Source organism: Strix aluco, chromosome 1 (genome assembly GCF_031877795.1).
Source record: "Strix aluco isolate bStrAlu1 chromosome 1, bStrAlu1.hap1, whole genome shotgun sequence".
Taxonomy (NCBI): domain Eukaryota; kingdom Metazoa; phylum Chordata; class Aves; order Strigiformes; family Strigidae; genus Strix; species Strix aluco.
The window spans coordinates 27534977-27558841 of record NC_133931.1 but is presented as its reverse complement, the minus strand read 5'-3'; the positions used below and the strand labels follow the sequence as shown (position 1 = coordinate 27558841).

The 23865-nt window shown below is 37.1% G+C and overlaps 1 protein-coding gene across 1 annotated transcript in view; it reads left to right on the top strand.

The window, feature by feature from the left end:
• The window catches only part of SLC26A7 (solute carrier family 26 member 7), a 71118-nt gene extending 47702 nt beyond the window's left edge, over positions 1 to 23416 (top strand). Inside the window, exons 11-18 of the mRNA XM_074846980.1 lie at positions 6446 to 6552; positions 8747 to 8837; positions 13529 to 13666; positions 15429 to 15477; positions 18150 to 18250; positions 21092 to 21146; positions 21234 to 21337; positions 23381 to 23416. Of these exons, the coding sequence (XP_074703081.1) occupies positions 6446 to 6552; positions 8747 to 8837; positions 13529 to 13666; positions 15429 to 15477; positions 18150 to 18250; positions 21092 to 21146; positions 21234 to 21337; positions 23381 to 23416 (681 nt within the window). The remainder of the gene's footprint in view (positions 1 to 6445; positions 6553 to 8746; positions 8838 to 13528; positions 13667 to 15428; positions 15478 to 18149; positions 18251 to 21091; positions 21147 to 21233; positions 21338 to 23380) is intronic.
• Positions 23417 to 23865: the final 449 nt, after the last annotated feature.

Sequence of the window (23865 nt, the reverse complement as noted above, 5' to 3'; positions counted from 1 at the left end):
ACATTAAAGATGAGTCCGTGTTTAGGAAGGCTCATGGATTTCTATTTGGAGGGAGTTTTTGAATGTATTGGCTAATTAGTGGAACCAAAACCTCTATCCACTTACATAAAGACATACTGACATCTCACAAAGCTTTTGGAACTTCTGTTTATGCATTTTCAGTTAACAAATGTTGAGAAAGGTATTTTGGCCATATCCTTGTTCTCTGTGGTGGGAAATATAGGTTACTGGAAGTAATATTGGGCTTTGTTGAATTCACCAGTGACTTAGTATTCTACAGCATTAATGGTAAGTCTAGACTGAATAAAACATTTTTTTTAATAGAGTACTGGATTTCAGTATGGAAAGCAGAGCTGAGTAAACAACATCAAGTTTGGCTATGTGAGATTTTTCACCTCTCATCACAGAAGACTAGTTATTTTTTTGTATCATCCAGAAGAAAAGCTCTATATTTCATGAAATCTTATGTTCCTCAAGCAGCAAAATTCCGAAAATATTTTCTACCACTCGTACGGTATTTTTTCTTCAGCTTAACCCATATTTCCAGTGACACAAATGTCAAGTGATGTGGATCAAGAACTATTCTGGGGACAATGGACTTAAGAAAATTGGTAGTTATGGGAGAGAGAAATAGCTTCTCTATCAGTGCATTGAGATAATAAGTAGTTAAGTTTTCCAGCAGGATATTTTGTAATCTCAATAGACTTGATGCATCTTCACAGATAGACTAGCCTGATTGATTTTTGCTTTTGTGGTTTTGGCAGAAAAGAATGGGTGAGTAGTTAGTTATTACATCTATGACATCTGTCATTATTTCTAAGAAAGGTTATAGAGAGGGGGAGTTTGCTGGCTTTGTCTTTTTGACTGAACATTCTTGAACAATGATTTATCTTCAAGTAGTTGTACCATCAGTCCTTAATCTGACAGGGTAAATCATCTTGCTTTAAATAGCATAATCTAAAGTAAGGCTGTAAATGTTGATCTTACATTGCTGCCGGGTCTGAGGAGCCCCACCAAGCCCAATGATTTGAGTAACTACACTGGTGTTGATTTTGGCCTGAAAAGATTCACTTCCTCAATTGACAGCACATTGGAAACAAATCAGTTCCATTACCCAGGTTATCCAAAGTATTTTGAAGATAGAAACTCTAACAAAACATGTGGAAATAATTAGCAGTTGTCCTTTCTGGAACTGATTCTTTGAAGGGTGTGTGTCATGTAACATAGAAGTCAGGTTTGTTATGCTTATAGGTCTGGCAAATGACAGTGCATGGAAACAGAATGTTATGGGCTTTGTTACCTTGTTCCTTCACACTTCTTTAAGCTTCCCATTGAACACGAACAGGATGAGTAATATTTATTGGTTGATTAGTTCTTCATAAACCATAATCCCTTTAAATGTAAAAGGTACAGCTTGAAAGGTACAGCTCAGGAGTTGTACTAGATGATCCTCCTGGGTTCCTTCCCTCTCCGGATATTCTGTTATTCTATGAAATCTCTCCTTTCAGCCATGGATTGCTTTTTCTTGCAGATATAATGTTTAGCAGCAGCTGAGTTCAAAGAGACAGACTGACAAACTGAAGTAGCTAATACCAAATATTATCAGCTGAATATTACTGTGTATATTTGTTTCGGTTTTCTTTCAATTTGTTTTCTATCAGCCCTCTGAAATGTCCTGTTTTTACATCCCACCTCTCAAATCACATTTGATTTCTTTTCAGCTAGAACCCCACTGCCTTTACTCCAAAGAGCCCTTTCCTGTCATAAACAGTATTCAAAGGTCTCCCGCTTCAGTTAAGGTCTTCTGGCAGTCCCTACACCATCTTGGATGACTTCAACAATTTCAGATCAATAATTGCTCTATCCCGCTATATATGTTATATACATAACTGTATGCATAACAGTACTTGTTCTCTCTCCGCTCTCTTCATCTTTTGGCTGTTTCCAGAGTGTTGATTCAATGTGGTACCTGTGTTTTGTACGAAAACAATTTGTTTTGAATTTTTGCCTCTTCTTTGGGAACTACCAAGAAGTTTGTCTGGAATTTGTCATTAAGTGTACCTCATTTTCCAGGTCCTCAGATCAAAAGTTGATTTCCATATCCTTCCTGCAAGCTTAATTTCTTATGCAGGCCTACTTTTTGACTGACTTCCCTTTTCTATTCTCCAGTTTGATAGTGCACTTTTCTAGTATCAATAAAAAGGCCAGTGAAGTTCTTGTTAACTCTTGTTTTTAAGGCTGAGCATCCCAGATAAACTGCAGCTGTTTAAGCTAGGCTAAGACTACTGCCTGGTAATTGACTGCTGAAGAAAAATTTTCTTTTTGCTGTTAACTTGAAAGTTACAAAGATAAGCAAAAATTATTTCAGAAGGTGATGCTCTAAGTGAAAAATGACAATAGAATAGGGATTATTTTCATTAGTTAATTATATAATAGGGATTTGAGGTATTCCACAGAAAAATATTATGGCATCTAAAGAGAAAAAAACTTTAAAAAATTGTACAAATGACTTGGCCAGGAAATGACCACAGCTGAGACAGACCTAAATAGTAAGCGTGATTTATAAAGCTGAAGGAATGGCAAAAATTTATGGTAAAAATTACACATTCTCTACGTGGTATTGTGATGTGAGAGGCAGTTATGGAAGTATGAATTGTAAGTGTATGTACATATATTAATATGTAAGGATGTAAGGAATAATACTAATTCAGCAATTAAAGTAGGTCCAACAAGGAGGGTCTCATTTTCGACAAGTATCCTCCAAGATCTTGCCAGTGTGAGTTTCTGAGTCATGGATCCACCACCTTGTCAATCTATTTTGTCAAAATGGTTTGGAGAAGGGGGCCTAGGGAGGGTCTTCCATGGAATTTTGGAGCTCACTGGTGCAATTTCATGTATTTTTTAACATATTATCCTCAGGAGGGAGACGGCCTTTTAGATTTGTTCAGGTATTCATCACACAGGAGCCCTGATTCATGAGAGGGCTCTGAGGGCTTTGCTATCTGACAATTTTCCACAGAGTAGGAAGCCATCTCTTCTATGACAATAATTTTACACAAATACTTCTAGCTTATGACATCCTAGGGAGATTTGCTGTCTTTCCTGCATTAGTGAATATGCTACCCTGAGTTATGTTGCTTTTGCTGTAGTTAGTCTCAGTGGGGTTGGAAGGAATTTACAAATGCTTAATCCATTGAAAGTACGATTGCTGTATAAATTCTTTTTAAAGAATAATATTTATATAAGTCCATCTGTCTCCAGGGCAGTTTGCAAACAAATACCCTCTCAACCACTGTGTATGGAATGCTTGTGAAAAATTATATTAAAGAACTACCATACCTCTTTACCACTAAGCAGTTCCTGCTCTATGGCTGTGGTGGTCTTCAGCACTTGAATTGTAAGTTTTGATGAAGGGTACCCTGAAGATGTATGCACGCATCAGTCATTTGTCTGCAGAAGCATGTGGGAGCATGGGAGTGTTGCTCAACCTCCTTGGAGCCAGAGCCTCCTCCAGGACTCCAGTGTCTTCCCTGCCAAGGCACTCTCTGAATGAACAGGACTTTAATGGGATTCTTCTTTTGGCTACGTTCTGGTGACTGCAGCACAGGCCTATATTTGAGCAAGTCATCACAACCTTGCATTATAGACAGTAGAGAGCTGGTCAGTTGAGTCCTGTTAGGGTATGATTCATCTCTTCCTCAAGTAGGCACTAGCATAATCAGGTAGAAGTTAGATAAACTACATCCTTAGTTCCCCTCACTCCGATAACCAAATCTCTATTGATTATGGTGGGAATCTAGAGAGCTCACCCAGCTGTAGACATCTGTGCTGTAGATAGTTAATGCCAAGTGAAACGAACCCTACCCATTCAGGCAATAGCTGATCATCTCCTCAGTCTGCAACAAAAAGGGAAGTTTATAATCTGTTTTCAAAGTGGTAGAGAAACATTTAGTATCACAGTACCTTAGTATTGCATTGTTTAGCCGTTAGCTCAGAGAATGTGCTCCCACTTCTGTTTATATGCTTTTTTCCTGCCAAGTTCCCATTTCAGACTCCTCTCACTGGTGGACATGTAGACTCTATGTAATAAAAAGGTCTAGATGGAAACACACTGCCCACAGTTTTGGAGGCAGCTGCTATATATACACAGTCACTGTACCTCTCAGTGCTTCAACATAAATCCCTATCTTCTGATTGTTTCTTTTCTCCCTCTTTAGATTTTTTTTTTTAAATTAATACAGTACAAGCATACTTTGAAGGTGGATTTTGTTTTGACTTTTGAGAATAACCTGCCTATAACACATTGTTGTTAAGATTTGAAGAATGTTTAGATTCTATCTGTCCTGGAGTATATAATAGCCATCTTGAAGTAAGTTGCTGAAGAAAACTTTGATATTTTATGACTTCTTTGTTGAACCTTGTGACAACCCATGAATTAAAAAAATGTCTATCAGATCAACATAACTTCTTTCTACAAGTTTGATGATACCCGACCTAAAAAAGTACTGACTCCAGGCCAATACAAAGCACTGTAAGGACGATTGACAAATGAGAATATGATTGTTTTGGCTCATCCTCTACAACAATGGCAGTCTCTGGTTAAGATGTGAGATACTAGGATGCTAAAGAGGCACTCAACTAGCTTTCTCAGTACTCAGCTCTTATACATTTTTGGCTTTGATTCTTCCTATGTAGACTTTGTATTGGGTTTTCATGCTTTCTGTTTTCTTCTGAGACAGGAATTTTGCAGGACTTGCAGCAGTGATTTAGTTAGATGTGATGAGGCTCAAGTCCTCAGCTGAAGTGTGGATTGCTTGATCTCAGGTGTTGTCAAGGGTTCAGCCTTATCAGGATGGGCTAATTCTTGATCCCACCTGAATTTCAGTTTTGTAGTACTTCTGTTAGCCCTTTTATATCCAGCCAGCTCCTTTATAAATATATATTGGGTTTGTAAATCTTAGGATTACTTTCCACTGATTAATCAGAACATAATGTTTGTTGCTCATAAAGGTATTCTTTTCAAATATATATGCAACAATTTGTATAAGATGGCATTTTAAAATATAACTGGAGATTGAGCACTGTTTCAAAGGATGAACTACCTCTTCAGCTGTGTCGCTGAAGAGACTGTAAAATCTTGTGCAGTAGTTTAGAATTTTGAAGATGAGGGAAGAAAAGGTTTCTTGGTAGAGTCATGTAACACTCCATCCTCTGCAAAGCACAAATTAGTACAGTATGACTTACATTTTGTAATTCATAAAATAACAGCTCTGAAATCTCCTCAAGCAGAATTCCTGTGGTTAGGCTGAAAGTATTCTATTGTCTCTAGCTTTCCTGAGCCAAGTGAAAGCATCAGAAAGGATAATTTTAACACTGATTGTTCCATTGTAATGTGATCTGTTCCTCTGCAAACATTAACAAGAAGCACTGTAATTGTTGATATGGGCACCTGTGGAGATCAGTATATCCAGAGGAGTGAAAATACTTTCCATTCTTCTTTAACACTTTTTATATGAAGGTTAGGTGGCAGTCTGCTTAATGCTCCCTCAAGGAAAGAAACACGTGCTAACATTATGTTGGTATAAGAAATTGAGTAATTTGTACTTTTCTCCTTTTAATTGTAAAATCTGGATATGTCTCAGCCATACACATCATTGTAATATGAAAATATAAGTGATTGTTTCTGTTCATAAATTAATTAAGAAAAAAATTTGAAATGTTCAAATTTTGGGGGTTTTTAATATTTTAAATCCCTTTTCAAAGTGATTTTTGTTTCAGATATGTATCTTTGTATTTTTTTAAATTGTATTTAAAATGAATCCAAAGTTTTATTAATCAAATATTGAAAGATGGGGAAGTAATCTGAAATCTCACCATTTCCATGTGAAGCAATTCATTCCCCAATAATTTTTGTTTGTTATGGTGTTGGTTTAATCAGCTGTACTCTGATAAATGCCACTTCTTAATTAAAAGGAGGTTAATTACCTCCTTACAAATTATAATTCCCACTTACACAATTAGTGGGAGAAGAGCTCTCTGTATGTGGCCTTTTTGGTACCTCATTGTGTAAAAGGAAAGTAGGATTTTAAATGTGTGCAGTGAAGAAGGTGACAAAAACTTACAGTGTAAAAAATAAAATACAGGTTTTACAAAACAACTGGGTTTGTTCTGAATTATGCTGTTAGCACAACTATATATGCTATTTTACATAACTCTGAAAGGAACCTCTGTGAGCACTGGGTTGACTAGTGCCATGTCATATGTGTTCTCCCATGGGGAGGCATTATTTTAATCGCTAATTCAGTCTTCAGTATTTGTCAGTTCAAAGATCCAAATGTTCACCTCTGAGAAACCATCTTCATTTTAAAAGTCTTTATTTCTGATTCATAAAATGCACATTGTTACAAAATTTAAAACTAATCTCTTTCTGTTTCTCTCCTTAAAGAGCATATGGGTTAGTACCTACGTGTTTACAATATGCTTTGCTGCTAACGTGGGACTGTTGTATGGTGTTGTCTGCACAATAGTAATTGTGATTTTCCGCTTTCCCAGGTGAGAAACAATTTATTGAAATGTTCTAGTAGCACATCACTATGTCTTTCTGCCATATTGCTTCACAGTCAGGATAGACATACAGTATACTAAACTTAACAATGAAACTTGGGTTAAACAATAAAAAGGTTTTTAGGTGCAGAAAATTGGAAGATGAGACAATACAAAAGGAAAAGCCGCACCTGTGCATTTACTGTAGGCTAAGGATCTCTAGAACATTTCATACTATGGCATTATTTTGTGATTTCTCTTATTTGTATTACACATCTGTATGATACATTAGGTGAAGACAGCATAAAATCAACAGAAGGATCAATAATACAAATTTTTTTCCATTAGATATTTATTTGTTCCTTGAGGAGAAATTATGTCTGGCAAGCCTTAGTACTAAGTGCCTTTATAAACTCCTAGATACTATGTTGCACAGGAGTTGATAGTTGACAGTTGCACTGCCAATATATATTAGTGAAGCATAACTGCAAAGTATTCTAATGTCTAATGAAAAGTATAAATTCTGTGTATGAATTAGAAAAGCCAGGACAAAGAAACTAGAGCCAACACAAATTCATATATTCTTTTGCATGTATTACAGTTGCTACTTTGGATCATGAGTAAAGGAAAATATCAGCTGAGGTTCATGATCATTTTGTGCTACAAAATTAATCCATAGCTCACCAGTCCTGGAAATTACTTGCTGCTTGCAGGCAGTTGTTTGCTTGAACATTGAATCCCACTGCAATTAAGCACAATATAGCTCAATGTAATGCTTGTTAAGGGTAATGGTGTTAACTATTTGTGCATAGCTCTGTTCTCACGGAGTAAGTTGCAGAACCAGAGTGAAAATAGTTCAAAATTGCAAAGTAATTACAAATTATGGAAGATGGTTTCTGCTTGAATCAATCGGTGTGTTTTTCATAACCTTTTGCTACTCAGTGAACTCAAATTTTGGTAAATTCTGCTAATGAAGGAAAAGGCAAGTTTTCATGTTGTTTGCACCCTGTGCCTGAAAGTCTGAGGTTCTCCAACAGCAGAAAGGGAGGGATATCTGACACATGATCCTTTGTTGTCTGGTCTAACAGACACCTCAGTCTAAACCTGCACTAATTAAAGTAAATGAGACTCTTCCCAGTGTTTTCTGTGGTCTTCAGTCAGGTTGCACATGATTGTCCATGATTGTAAAGGCAGTGAACAAGCTAACAGCCTTAAAATCTGTACCTGCGCGGATGAGGTTAGCAAGAGAACATGTAGGAAGCCATCCAGTTGTGGGCAAAAGTGTCAGCAAAAGTGAAGCAAGAAAAATACCATAGATAATTTATTGTGAAGTTCCTATTCAAATGCCAGAGTATTGGATGTGGTAAATGTTATGTATCAGAATGTATTAAAATCAGCAGCAGCTACAGCTCAATTTATGCAAACAAGAGAGAACAGCTGAATTTTGCAAGCCTCATTTAGCCAACCCCAGTACCTGCAAATACTCCTTGCACAGTGATGCATCTATTAAATGTTTGTATTCTGGGATTATTTCCACTGCCTAGCTTTGGGCACAGAGCTCAGATGATAGCTAGTTTCATAGTCATCTTATTCTGCAGTTAAAAGTCTTCCTGAAAATGATGTATTGAAGCAGAAGGTCCTACACTGAGCTGCCTTTTCAAGACAACCTTTTCTTTTTACTGACTGTGTAGAGATCATAGGGATACTGGCTTTTCCAAAGTCCCCCACTTTGATAGCTGGAATGCAATGTTCTGCTTCATACAAGGATGTGTCAATTTTAATGACAAACAAAACATCCTTAGTTATCATAACCAGTAGATATTTGATATCTTTATTTTTTCATTCCTTACAATATGATTTTGCAGGTAAAAAAAATATTAATTAAACCTCTATACTTTTGAAGTTGTAGTTTATATATTAGCTGATTTGTCTTAAGAATAGCTCTCTGGCCAGCTACAAAAGAGTAATGAAAATTAAGATTTCATTTACAAGAAATTTCCATTATTCATAATTTCAAGGTGATATATTGTAATTTTAAAATGAGCTTTTTACTTTTTAACTGGATCATTATCACAAAAAATAAGCTTTATATGCATGAAAATACATATCGATTGCATTGTTGCAACTTTAAACTTCTATGTTATAGTTTTGGGGTGTGTCTCTTCCTGTTTCTGTTCAAGACTACTACTGATTTGCTTTACAGATTTTCTCTGTGTATTGATTACAGAGCAAAGACACTGAATTTGAAAAATGTGAAAGAAGTGGAATATAAATACAAAACAGAAGATAACTGTGTAAGTTAATTTTTGTGTGTGTGTGTGTTCCACTAATTCAGATTCCTTTATTTTCTCTAGTTGGTTACCGGATTGTAATCAGTGAGTCAAGGGAACATTTTCATGACATGACCACTTGAAATCTAAAGCCAGTATGACGTAGCAAATACAAAACTAGTCTGGGCATCAGAAATTGGAATATTTTCCTGTTTCTGCTGCTGGTCTGCAAAGTGAAGTTAGGCAAGTCCTCTTAGATCTGTCTTAGTTTATTTGTTACTTTTGTTAGGAATTGCTCTTTGTAGAAGTTTTCTAATTCCTAAGTCTAAGGAAATCTCTTGGCAGCGAGGGCAAGGGCCATCTGAGCAGACAATAGCTGTCTATATTTTTATCATATTTCCTCATTTCCTGAAAGTCCTTTGATATTCTCATCATCCACAATGTCTTTTCTGAGCCCTCTTCTGGCACCAGCCCCTTGTGATCAGACTGTCCAAGAAGACACTGTGTGTGGCTAGGGAAGGAGGGACAGCAACATGAAGTTGTCACAGACTACTTCACACACCTCACCACCCTATACTCAAACAAGGGTATCCTCACATGAAAAATGGATGGAAGAATCTCTCCCAAAGGCTGTGCTTTTAAAATTTGGCTTCTTAACAAAATTAAACCTACGAGTCAGAGATTTTAAATTCTTTTGGTTATGTTCATTGCCATTATCATCAAAGTTGCTTGTGGTGAGGCCTACGGTAAGAAGAGAAGAGTAATGACCCAGAGAGGTGAAGTCCCTCCTCCAAGATGAAATAGTGGGTCAGCAGCCAAGAGAGAAGTAGAACCATGTGTTCTTTTAGCATAGAGTCCCGTCACTAGGACATCCTGCCTTCTCCACTGTGGCAGTTCCTACTATGTCCTCTTTTCTTTCCTAATACTTAGGAAGGGTCTCATGTATCAGTGAGCAACATGCTGAGAAGTTATTACCTCACCATTAAGAAGCTCTCCTCTAAAGAATATTTTTTTCCCTGGAAAATGTTTTCCACGAGAGCAATCTTGGGCTCAAAATCCGAACTTGGCTCAGGGCCATTTACTGTTTTGGCATGCTGAATGATGCTGGAATGTGAAAGGTACATGAGAATGGGGAGGATGCTGAAATGTGAATTGAAAACACTGTTGTTGAGGCTGGCCCAGCTGTCAATTATTATATCACCTTTTGTTCTTAAGAAAAATGTTGGATTAACTTTGTCAGAGATGGGTAACCAAAGTTTTCTTTGCCTTCTGTTTTTTTCATATCAATTCATAAAATATTTTGTACAAATCCCTATGTGTCTTTTTTAAAAGCAGCTCCCCTGCTTTTTTTCCTTAATCATTAAGATTAATGCCAGTAACCAAGTAATAACAAACTAGTGTCTGCAGACAGTGGGAAAAATAACATCTTGTTAAGAAAGCAAATTGCTCATGAGCTTATTACACAAAACAAAGAAGGAACATATTTTTAAGATTTAGAAAAATGCCTTTAATTGAATTTAGAGTCACTGGGTTGCAGCAAGCATTTAGGGTAATTTTTAATGTATGAATGTTAGACTGATCCAAGTTCTCCTGGTAAATAACAGCTTAGACATAAACAACAGGACTTTTAAACATGAAAATATGCAGGCTTAATGATCTACCCTGCCGTTAAGGTCTGTGGATTTATAGGGGTTATTTCATCAATAGGAGAAAAGACACTTTAATGTGGAAAAAGTCAAGAGGGTATTTAGAAGCTTATGTGAAACACATTGCATCACAGGCATTCACTGAGTTGAACTTTTATCCAAGCATAGACACTGCTGTGCAGAGTGCGTGGGGCAATTGCCAGTATCCTTCTAAGTAACAGTAGGGATAGGCCACCTGAGATAGTTTTCTTTCTTTCTTAGCAAGGACATGACAAAGGGGAAATTCATTTTTCTCAGAACAGTTCTTACTAAGAAAGAAGATAGAAACAAACCAGAGCCAGGAATAACTGATCCAAATTTGGCACAGTTGTTCTTGCTCATCCTGGACAAAAGATTGTATATACCTAAGTCTGCCATCTACTTGATTTGCCTTATGATTTGAGCCTTTCAAGTTTCCAACTTCCAAGTTTTGTATTTTTGGAAGCTTGTTAGCTTCTTGACCATCACAGGCTTTGAACTTTGCACATCAGTCTTCTTTTCTCTTAGTTTTCGTCTTCCACTTTGCCAGTTCTGGTATGGCCCTGAAGTGCCCAGTTGTCTCCACACCAACCTGTGTATAGCATCATTTTTAGGGGAATCTGTGGGATGTCAGAGTATTTCTTCATTCAAGCATATATTGCCCTCTGTTTTGCCCTTATTTAGAGTTTTTTTTCCTATCATCTTAGCCATTTTAATTGCCAGTTAGGCTTTTCCTCTTGATTGACCAAGATATGTTGGTGATGTGATATTTACCACAGTCACATTCATAGGTGAATTGCGTAAAGTCCCTATACATAGTCTGGGGTCCATTGCCTCAGTTTTGGATATTTGAAATGTTTCCTTAATCTGTATGATGGTTGCTGTGGTGGTGTCTGAGAGATTGTCTGGTTCCCAGAAGTCTGAACACCAGTCTACAATAAGGAGGTAGTTTGTGTGGCTTGTGGTGAAGATTTCAATTCCTGTTTTGCTTGAAGGTCTGTTGGGAAAACTCCGTATCTTCAATGCAATCCCACACTTTTCTGAACTACTTAAAAAATGGCCTGTGTCAGCTCCACTTACTTGTGTTTGGGTGTGACCTTGTTACATGTCTCTGACTCTTTTTAGGAGAAGAGAGGCTTTTTGAACCTATATTCTTGCAAATTCTTGGGTTACTTCCTGTTACACATTGTCACAGGTAGTTTATTTTTGAGAGCTGATGCTCAAATAAATCAGATATTTTATTTCAGTAGCAATTGAATACATTCTGTATCCAGACCCTTTTTTGCACTTAGTGATAGGATACTTTATTACATATAGCACTTTTGTGAACTGAAATTCTTTTGGAGAACTCAGAATCAAATCTGTTGATCTGCCCTCACAGTCTGCTGCTGACCTGCTGAGGTGTTGCCAGCGGCAGTGTTTGCACATTAAAATCAGCAGAATGGTGTCTCTCATCCTGTTTTCATTCTTCCAGAGTGGGCAAAATTTTTTATGAGACTTGAAGCTGACAGTCAGTGATACTGTTTTGCATGTCAAAACACCTAGTGGGAGTCATTGCTGTGCAATGTTCAGGTGGTGTGTTCAAGGATCCTCTTTTTTCTTCACCTGGAAGGAGAACACTCTGAACTTCCACATGTAACCTAGAGATCGCCAGCTTCCATAAAAGACATGTCTGAAAGGCAAATGAATCCTATTACTTTTTTGGCATCTGGCACTTATGAGCAGTGTTACTGTGGCTATTTAAGATTCTCTAGTTGCATGCATACTTGTCAGGTAGAAAAAGTAAAAAATGCTACTGAAAATATTGGTAACTTTTACAGGCCACACATGATTCTGCTTATTCCTGTTTACAGCACTAGATGCATAAACACTTACTACAGTTGTTTATCGGAATATACATAAAGAAGTTTATAAGTAGATGTAATATCTTTTACTAGATCAAATAGTACAACTGGAAAATGTAGAAGACCCTAACAACTGACAGACTTTTCCTCAGGACTGAAATAGAAGCAGCAGAAATCAAAGCAGCTGTGCTCCATGCTGAATTTGGCGTGTCTCAGATCTAATTCTCCTAAGGAAAAGAGAGACTTGGTTCACAACATGTGGAAAATGGAGGACTGGGTAGAGTTAGCTTAATTCTACCTACCTACAAAACCAGTATTTCAACTGAGCTTGTGCTGATATTCAATATTTTTATATATAAAAAAAATATTATTTTTCTTACTGGCTTTTGAAGGTCTTTTATAAGTCCACTTTGAGTTTGAGAGAAATAGTGCTTGTTTTGTGGGACATGTTCCCCACTGGTACCAGGGGGTTTCTGACCTTTATCTGATGCCCTTCAGAAATCGTTGTGGTGTGTAAGGTCTATGTTTTGAGCTGTTCACTGAAGGTACCTGGTGAACTGGTTGAAACTTATTCAAAGAAGTGCAGAGACAGGATCAGGGGCGGCTGATGGTTCTCGTGTAGATTATTTATTGTGTTGGTTGTAGATATGTGCTGGCAAAGTTTTAAATGTGTCACGCAAGCTTGGTCTAAATCCACTAAGTATTTCCATGAAGAAATATCCCTGTTGTTCTAAAGTCATCTTCAGATGACTGAGGTGAACATTTTCAGTGTTCCCCAAACCACCTGCAGTGTGTGCCCCAAAACCTTCCGTACTTCTTCCAGTACATATGTTTGTCAAATAAAAGATACTCCCTGTCTGCAAACCTTGTCTTGCCTATGTTTGGGGATCATACCAACTGAAACAGTGCTACTATTATATGCCATATAACAATTCTTAGTATTATGCATCATCATGGATATGGTTTTTCTTTCATGCTAACTTGAATTAAGGATAATTTTCCTTATAGGTTACTTATATTTCCTTTTTTACTTCAGTTGTGTGTGAAGACTGGTCAAGACAGTCATCTGTTAAATCATTCTCACAATCCAAAGTTCTTTCTAGGTTGATTTATAGGAATTTTTCTGGATTTTTAAAGAAAATAATTTGGTTTTTAGTCTCCAAACCCAAGATAATCTTTTCAGCATTATGTCTATTTCATTCCACAGGAATCATTAAAGCAGGTAAAGATAGTTTCAGTCAACAACCCGTTAGTCTTTCTGAATGCCAGGAAGTTTCACGCTGACCTGAAAAAGATAATCCAGAAGGATAACATGAGCAGCCAAGCATGTGAAGATGTAAACAAGGTAGGATGTGCTATATGCTTCAGTAATCATAGTGGCAGTGTTGAAGGTCATGATTGCTTTCCTTGCATTTCCTAGAGAATGCAATCAGATACTGAAACAGATATAAAAAGGTAATATTGCAAATGATTAATTTAGAGTAGAATAAAGTTAATCTTTACCTTAATCAGATTCAATATGGATTATTTTTTTATTATTACTTGAAAAGAATATCTCTACTATTTCTGTATATAAGCCTATAAGAGACATTAAAGCATTGATCAAAAACTCTTCAAAATTTCTGGCAAAACTTACATAACCTCAGCTAATATATGGTTGTGATTTTAAAAAAAAACAATGAGTAGCTACAAATCTACTCGAATAAAATATGATTTTTTTTTGCTGGAGATGAGTCCATGAGAGATAGACACTTCATTTCTGTTTCTAACTACAAATAATTCCAGGAGAATTAGGAAGACTATACAAACTGGCTAAAGTTTTTCTCAAAGGTAGTGTTTCTTTTTCATTTTCTGCACTGTTTGTATTGGAAAAATAAACAGTATACGAATTACATGTAATTTAGTTTTAGAGAAAATCTCCGTAAGTATAGTATTTTTCAAGTATATCTGCACATAAGTACTGCAGCTTCCTACAATGTTCCCTAAAAGGGGAAAAAAAAAAATCTTATTTTTCTGTCATTACAATGAAGACATTCCAATACCATACAATGCAATTTCATCCAGTTTGGCAAATTGGGCTGAGAAAATCACAACCATTTCTTAGATGAGTTGTTAAGACAGTGTTCAGCAACCTCTGCTGTCTCTTGCCAAAATGCTGTGCTACTCATACCTACTTTGATGGGTGGCTTCTCCCCATCCTTCAGAAATTCAGCTCAGAAATTGTGCTGCTTTTCCTCCTTGGTTTTGTTAGGCTAACTAATTTGGATTAATATGATAAGAAACCCCCAAACAGAGAGAAATTACTTGAGTTTTGCATGGAATTAATTTATGAGTTAATTTAATAAGTGTAATAAGTTAATAAGTTAATTTAATAAGTTAATTTATAAGTTACTTAGGAGGGAGATTTTATCCTTTGTCTCTTCTTTAAGGTACTTGGTGTTACAGCTGCTTGAAATACTGTGTATAATTTTTTTTGTGGAATAAAGGTCTTTCTGTATCACATAATGGGAGTGAAAAAAATTGCACTTTGAATTTTTTTTCTGTGCTGTATTTCTGGTTTTACCTCATATTTCTACTGAGAACTTAACATTTATATTGCAATAATTATAAAAAAAATTCTCCAGTTAAAGGTAATTCTTTAATAAATCTATGTGTCAAAACTACTCTCACTAAAATATTAGTGTAGCAGATGAAATTGAAGAAAGTAGAAAATGAATCAAAAGTTAATTTTATAAAATCACTGGCTAGAATTTATCTTTTCGAGAACATCTTTCCCATCTTTTGACCACTTCTTAACCAACCCCTGCTTCCCCAAAAGTGTCCTTTCCATAGCATGCTTTGTAGTGGATCCAAACAAGACAGAGGTTGAGTCGTCTAAAAAGAAAAGTGAAATATCAGTTTGGTATAACTTTAGAAGAAAACTGAGAGACATACTCTGCAAATATTATATATCCAATAGGTTGTTGCATAGAATATGACTTTGGAGAGAAGGAGATAACTCTGATATTGAAAAACAGAATTCTTATGTATTGCATTGATTTTCTCTGGTTACTTTGCATTGGACTAGTTTTGCTTGGTATGTTAATAGTTTGTTGCTTCCATTTCAGTGTGAGCAGAACACATTGCTCTGTTCATTTACCAATGGAAGTTGTCATGGTGAGTTTATTATCTATAAATGATGTCAAAACCAAGATGGATGTAAGTGTGCAAAATGGCTTCATGCTTTTCTATTTATTTCTAGGTGAACTCAAGTTGTCTGGAAAATAATATTTTCAGTTAGACCAAACATTCAGTGAAGCATGAGTCCTAAACAGTAACAGTTAAACCCTGTTAACCTTGGCCTAATGGGTGCTATTTTTATTGTGTTCTTGACTGACTTTTTAAGATTTCAAAAGCGGGGAACCCATGCAAACACCTTTTCTGCAGGAGTCCCTGCTTATTTCACAGGAACCACTGTGTGCATATTGAGACAGGTACGCAGTGGGGGGAACCACTTCCCATGTTACTGCCTAGATTGGTCTTCAGACAAAGGCCTAAGAGGCTGTTTTGTTAAGCTCTGGTCTTAGTTTTTTGCATTCACAGTGGAACTTGAGTATTAGTATGCAGAAGTAAAATTAGGGTAAGATTAGAGCCATGTTAAAACTCTGTGATCTTTAAAGCCACTTAGGAGAATATTTTAGAATATGTCAACTGAATTATCAGTGACATGATGGCCACCAGTATTGTACAGTATATCAATAAAGTATAGAATAAAGAAAAAACCCCGAGGGTTTGCTTTTAATTAAGGATTAAGCTGGATAATTCCACTCTTCCCACATTTTATAATGCTTAAATCAAACCAGAGCTCATTCCTATGGAAGAGCTGCAACAATCTTTTGCAGAAGATACTTTATACAGATGACTTAATTGTGGATGGAATTAAAACACTGTGTTCATTTAAAACGCTTATTAAGACCACAGTAGAGAACCCGTTTTGGAGGCTGTGTCTGAATGTTTACAGTTATTAACTAGACTCATTACATTTTTATGATACTACAGTGTTTAGTTTACTTGGGAGTGACAGAGTACTTTGCTGTAACACATAGTAACATAATGATAATGGCTGCCAAAGACTATACAGAGCTATACTGTAAAATACTAAAACAGTGCACAGCACCCTACGTGTGAGAAGATCTTGCCAGTACATATTTCAGTCTTCTTTTACATGAACAGGTTTCTCATGTTACCGAAGCAACAGACAGCACAAGACCTCTTTTCTGATTGCTTAAGTCCTGCCTTGAGGGCTTAAATGTTCCTTGTACCAAGAAGTTTATGGTGACTCTTCTTGGGGGCTTTAAAATAAAAACCAGAGAGAAGAAAGAAAAATCCCTATAAAAAATAAAAACAAAATGTGGAGCTTAAATTTTGAGGAAGGGGGAAGCAGGAGGACATAATCCTTAATCCTTATGGCAGTTGTCCTGGAAAGTGCGACAATTTACATCTTTGTCAAAATCTTTCCTTTCTCCTGCTGGGTAATACAATTTGACATTGGTCTGTATTGGCAACAAATTAAAGAGCTGCTGTTGCCCTTTGCCACTGGTTCAGAGAGGGAGCAGTTCTGTACCTACCTTCCTATTTAGAAGCCAGGCAGCCTATACTGCAATGCAGGATGCCAGCTGGGTTGGAAGGTAGCAGGAATAAGTAATAGGGAGAAAGAATAAGTTATTTCGTTTTGGAGGCAGAGGAGGTACATAGACATTATTACAGTGAGCAGCCTAGCAGACCTTATAAATCCTTTCTGGGTTTCCATCACAGTAATGTCAGGCAGGGGGTTTCCTTTAAAATTCTGTATTTTTGTTTGATATGTATCTATTACTGTATGTATGTACTGGACAGTACAAAGACAGTAAATCTCTGGAGATGCAAGTCCAGAAGGCTCTGCTCTCAGACTACTGTCAGAAAGGAATTAGCACCATTATAAATCTCTACCATGGGGAAATTCTAAGTCCCCTCAAGAGTTTAAAATCTTTACCTCTGCTCTGTCAAAACCATTTAACTTAACCCGTCTTTACATTCAGAATTCCTTTCCTTCATCTTTTTTTTTTTGAGTTTTGTGCATTATGATAACTAACATTTGTTCACAAAGCAATGTAAACAAGATGTGCATTATTTTCTAGTTTTCCCTTTATGAAAGTAAGGAATCATTTATCCATGTGCTAGTTCAGGACACATTTAGTACAGAGTGTGCCTAGTTTAAGCACAAGATGAAGGTTGGAGTATAAGACCTTCTCAACTCTTACCAACATCTTTTTTTCTCCAGCATCAATATGCAGTACTATATAAAAAATTAACCAAACAAAACCCAGCACAATAAAACCTTAGGAAAAGGAAACACTCCACTTTACATATTTTAATTCCTTACAGGCAGATATTAGTTAAGCCACAGGCAGGCATTTAGGTACTACAGAAATGCGTGTCGTATCAGAACTTAAAAGAGATATATTTTCTGTGTATCCCATGTAAACTCTTCCAAATAAGACAAGATATTATCCTGAATCATTTAGAAATTCAAATCTGAAGAAAAATTCTTTCATTCTTGAGAGACTGTTCCTGTCTAAAACATTTCACTAATAATATGTTCTGCCCATCATCACTTCATCCCATTGCTCTGAAGGTCCTTCATTTGTGCTTCTAAAATGTGTCATTTGCTTGACTGATACCCCAGTACATAATAGTAAAATTTTTATTGTGATAGTTCGGTCTTATTTTGTTGAACTATTATTATTCTTATACACATTCCTTGACTATTCCCCCTTTTAATTAAAGTTTTACATTTATCAAATTTGTAGGTGAGTCATTGCAGTCATGTCACAGTGAGCGACGTGTTTTGATATTAGACTGCAGTGGACTGAATTTCTTTGACTACACTGGCGTCTCAGTGCTGCTTCAGGTATTCATGACATCAGACAAATTCTGTACATAGAAATATAATTACACATATGAGCTACTGGGGCCAGCTACTAGTTGCCTCACCTATATCAGTGGATAAACATGTCACTTATAGAAAAGATGAACACAGATCTGGTGTTAAACTACACTGTGTTTATATATAAAATTATATAAAAATAATTCTAAAGATTTTGGGTGACATCCAGTGCAAATGTAACTATATGTATGTAGTGGAGATGAATTTCTGAATTTTTTTTTTTTTTTTTTAAGTTTTAAAGCTGTTTTAGGTCATATTTGACCCTGTCAGGTCAGTTGCAGTGGAGCCCTTTAAAATTTCAGCTTTTAATTCCGTGATTTTATCTGTATGTCCTGCTTTCTGCTAAGCCAGAGGCCTTAATGATCTCCATGTTTTCTCCTATGGGTTACATACCTAACAGGCTGGGTTCCTCAGGCAATGCAGGAGCTCCAAGAAGCTCTCAGAAGACTAAAACCAACAACCACTGGTTACTGTGGTGAATGGAGTTAAATCCAGTTGACGGCCGGTCACAAGTGGTGTTCCCCAGGGCTCAGTATTGGGGCCAGTTCTTCTTAGTATCTTTATCAATGATCTGGACAAGGGGGTCAAGTGCACCCTCAATAAATTTGCAGATGACACCAAGTTGGGTGGGAGTGTTGATCTGTTTGAGGGAAGGTTCTACAGAGGCATCGGAGCAGGCTGGATCAATGGGCTGAGGCCAGTTGCACGAGGTTCATTAAGGTTAAGTGCTGGGTCCTGCACTTGGGTCACAACAACCCAGTGCAATGATACAGGCTTGTGGGAGAGTGGCTGGAAAGCTGCCCAGCAGGAAAGGACCTGGGGTTGTTGGTCAACAGCCAGCTGAATGTGAGACTGCAGTGTACTTAGGTGGCCAAGGAGGCAAACAGCATCCTGGCTTGTATCAGAAATAGTGTGGCCAGCAGGACTAAGGAAGTGATTGTCCCCCTGTACTCAGCACTGATGAGGCCACACCTTGAATACTGTGTTCAGTTTTGGGCCCCTGGCTTCAAGAAAGACATTCAGGTGCTGGAGCACGTTCAAAGAAGGGCAACAAAGCTGGTGAAGGGTCTAGAGCACAGGTCTTATGAGGAGTGGCTGAGGGAACGGGCGTTGTTTAGCCTGGAGAAGAGGAGGCTGAGGGGAGACCTTATCGCTCTCCACAACTGCCTGAAAGGAGGTTGTAGCGAGGTGGGTGTGGTCTCTTCTACCAAGTAACATGATAGGACAAGAGGAAATGGCCTCAAATTGTGCCAGGAGAGGTTTAGATTGGATATGAGGAAAAATTTCTTCACCTAAAGGGTTGTCAAGGGTTGGAACAGGCTGCCCAGGGAAGTGGTGGAGTCAGCATCCCTGGAGGTATTTAAAAGACATGTAGATGTGGCACTTAGGGACACGGTTTAGTGGTGGACTTCACAGTGTTAGGTTAACAGTTGGACTTGATGATCTTAAAGGTCTTTTCCAACCTGAATGATTCTATGGTTCCCCATAATAAGCAGTTCTATATGGTGAATGAAAAATTATGTTCAAAAGCTATTTCTTACATTTCCATTGGGTGTGGCATTTAATAGTTATGTAACGGGTACAGATTTCAGTGGGTATGCAAGGTTTCATTCATATAATTTTTCTGAGTAAGACAGAAGACTAGATTTGAACTTGTGTCTCAGCCCAGGCCTTTTCTTATCCTAACGATTTTCTCAAAATAAGCAGTGAAGTAAGTGCTGCCTTAAAAATGTTGAATTAAAACTACATATATATGTGGGAATAGAGTCAAAAAGAAAGCTGGAAAAATAAGGTTAGTGGGGGTTACTCTTTGTTACGTCTCCCCTCAAAATATAGGGCATTCAATAAAGCATTAATTAAAAAAAAAAATTGTGAAACTGATTTCCAAAAGATCTTAGAGACCTCAGAACTACAAATTATGTCAAAGAGGTGTTCGACAAACATGTGAGAGGTAAGTCCATCATGGGCTGTTAAGTGCACAGGTTGGGAGTGCAGTGTCTGAGTGAATGACTGGTCCAAAACCGAGTTACTTAGAGGAGGAACACACTCAGTGTGTTGTCATTATTACATTCCTTCCCAAAATATCATCACTGCTGACCTGGAGGGATTTTTAGACTGAGTCAGGCTTTTGATTTATTTTTTAAACTAGGGTATTCTGATGTGGTTCTCATTGAATCTCTTCTCTCAGAATTGTTCCGGTTTACATGGATTATTTAAACATTTCTGGAATGAGGGACTGCTTTGGATGTTCCTCATTTGCCAGAAAAAGGCCCTACTCTTGTTCTAGAGTTATTTTAACTTTTTGGTTTACTTTCTAGCTTATTAAATATTTAGTCTCTCTGAAGTTGAACATTTTCAAATAAAGAATAAAGAACAACTTACTGCAGAATGTAACATGATGGTTATGGGGCTTTTCTGACAGACTGCTGGAAGTCTCAAAGTTTCCTAAGTCTGATTCCTGTCTGTATAGACTGGTAGGTAAGCATATGGAGAGGAGATGGGAAAACTTGCTGAAAACGGAGAACTGGAAAAAAAACCTTAAAAATATAGTAAAAATGCAAAATTGTTAATTAATTCAGATTTAATTCTCAGCAGAGCTGTAGAGTACTTTGAGGAGAGGGGAGGCAATTAGTGTGGGTTTGTGATGTTTGGATTATAGAAGGGCTCACTCTGGTGGATGCTGGCAGTATAGCTTCACCAGCAGCACTCCATGCTTTCTGCCTGCTTTGAATATGTTCTTGCATATATTATTCTTTGTTGGTATTTTAAACAGTTTTTTTGAATTTCATGTTTTCACACATATAGATTTACATGGACTGTAAAAACAGACACATCGATGTGTTGCTAGCACACTGCAAAGGCAAGTATCAGCTTACAGGAAAATTTTTAACATGACGGTTTATATATCCTCACTACCTTATCATTGCTCATGTTTGTTTTATTGCAGCTTCCTTGATAAAAGCAATGCAGTACAGTGGAAATCTTGAATCTGAAAATCCCATCTTCTTTGAATCTATTTCTTTGGCAATCGATGCCATTCAAATTCACAGGGTAAGACTTACAGCACGGGTAGGTGAAATCTGGAGGGGTTCTTGGATGCTCCCAGCAATTTGTTAAAGTCTGGGGAAATCTTATTTACTCAGTGAAGCTTTTGTGCAGAGATCTTTTATCTGTCTATTCTCTACAACTGACCCTCAGCCTCTGGAGTGCAGTTACCAGGTTTTTTGTGCTAGCAATCTCTTCCCATCACTGTCTCTCCTTTAACAACAACATTTCAGTCTTCTATGCTAGATCCCAAGGCTCTGTGTTGTGGTGCATTAATCTGGGTGCATTCTCCACTGGAAAGTGTAATGTCATCTAGAAACACCTAACATAGCCTCTCAGTGAGGCAAGTTAACTTGCACCCAGTTCTGCATTACTGAAACTACACTCCTCCATTCCTCAGCCTGGGTTGCTTAAAGCTACTTCACATAGCACCGCACTGTTATGACTGAAATGATTCTGGATCCTTAGCAAGTTTGTTTTGAGCTAACAAGCTTGTCTCTACCCTGCACTGTAATGTGCTGTGTTGGCTCACTGGTGGAAAGAGGGGAGAGGAATTGCATGAGGTGGAAGAGAGAGCTAGAGGCAGAAGGATGGCTTGGCTCAGAAATTGAGGCTTGAGGCTTGAATATGCATTTACTTGAATATGTATTTATTTGCTCAATAATTGTTGCATTCCTTGTTAAAAAGATGTAAACCTGGGCTTTCCTCATAAACCATGTGAGCCTTTTCCATCGTAATCCCAGTATAACTGAGCATGCATTACAAGTAGTGTACTTGCCCATGATTCCAAACATGGCTAGAGCTTGGCTCAGAGCCTTCTCCAAGAGACATTAAACTCATCATGGTCTGTGGTTTTGGGATTTTTTTAAGTTCACATTATATTTTACTAATTAAATGAGAGTTGCCTATGGACAAAATCACTTTCCATTGATTTTTCCAGATAAGGTGAGTTGTCACAATTGGTCTAGTGGATTGACCAGAAAAACATGTTCCCTTCAGAGCTTTTCAACATCTTTCATTTTGTTGCCCTGCAAAAAATAATTTACTGAAATGGTAACTGCAGAACAAAAATAATGGGTATGGATATTGTATATTTTGTCTGGGTCTGATTAGATGAATTAGGATGGTTGTTGTGTTATAAAATGTCTGCATTCTTTATAGACATTAATTAACGTTCCTAACATTCTTATACAATACCAATGTACTAGCATTCCCATTTTATGGAAATGGGACCTGGACAGACCAGGACAAATGTTCTAAGTGAAAATGAGGAGTTAGCACTCAGAAGCCCACTTTTCTAGGAACTGGTCCCATGTTGCTACTAGAGCTGCTAGGCAAATCAAAACTGAATAGTGGTTTAGTGGATTAGTCTGAAAGGCTTGCACGCAGACTCAAATTTTAAATGTAGTTATGAACAGTGTATATATGCTGCTGATGCTTCTTCAAAGTATTCAAAGTATGTGATTTGAGGTTTTTTTGTTCCTTGCATTTAACACCTGAAGATAAGATAAACAGGAGTAAAAAGTCAGGGTGACCACAGTAGCAGCTCCACACTGTAACTCAGTCTGTCTCTGTAGTCTGCCTGTGCCTTTTTAAGATGATGAAGTCAGTAGGGATTTTGGATGTTTACATAGCAGGATAGTATGGGATAGGATAGAAAACAATATGAGCAAGGAGTTGGAGATTTACAGAAAGTGATTAATTCCAATTTACATTTCAGCTTCCCTCACAGTAGTCTTTCAGTGACAGAAAGGTAGAGAGGCAAGAGGGCTTTGTAGCTCCTTTTATCTCTGCTGCTGTTTGAAATACAAAGGAGCTCTTACCTACATCCTCCAAGGATAACATCATGTAATACTCATTTTTATATTGATAAGTTGATAAGAAACTCATCTGTTGCTTTATGCAGTTCATCCTCATCATAAAAAGCTTTTTGATTTATCAGTCTTTATAATGGTGGCATTTTCAAACTAGCACTGCTTCATCTGCTAATTTTGCGTTATATTCTAGGAAAACATTATAATACATTTTTTTCTGTTTATCCCAATTTAGAATTACAGCAAGTTCAGTGAACAGAGTGAAGTGTGATGTCAACCCATTGAATATGGCTAGTTTCAGCTGCTCATATTCAGAATGAGCTACACCACGGTTTCTCCTTAGCTTTATTCTCCAGGGGATCTCATAGATGATCTTTTGTATGCCATATATATTTACTACATTCAGTAATGACAGATCTGCTATTCAGAAAAAAAATCTTTCAGCTGCCATCACTCAGAGAATGTTCATGCAATTGTTCTATAGTGGTTTTGTATAATATTTTTATATACATTAGATACGAATTATTAGAAAGCAAACATGAGGTACTGACTGTGTTTACCAGTGAGGTATATTCTTTTAGATATCTTCTATTATAACATTAGTTGTAATACGCATCTGTAGTTTTGTCTATGGTATAATGAGACATTATGAATTCTTAAAACCAGTGTGTTATAATTGATACAGTATATGCAGGAAGCCATATACCAGCGCATACTGTT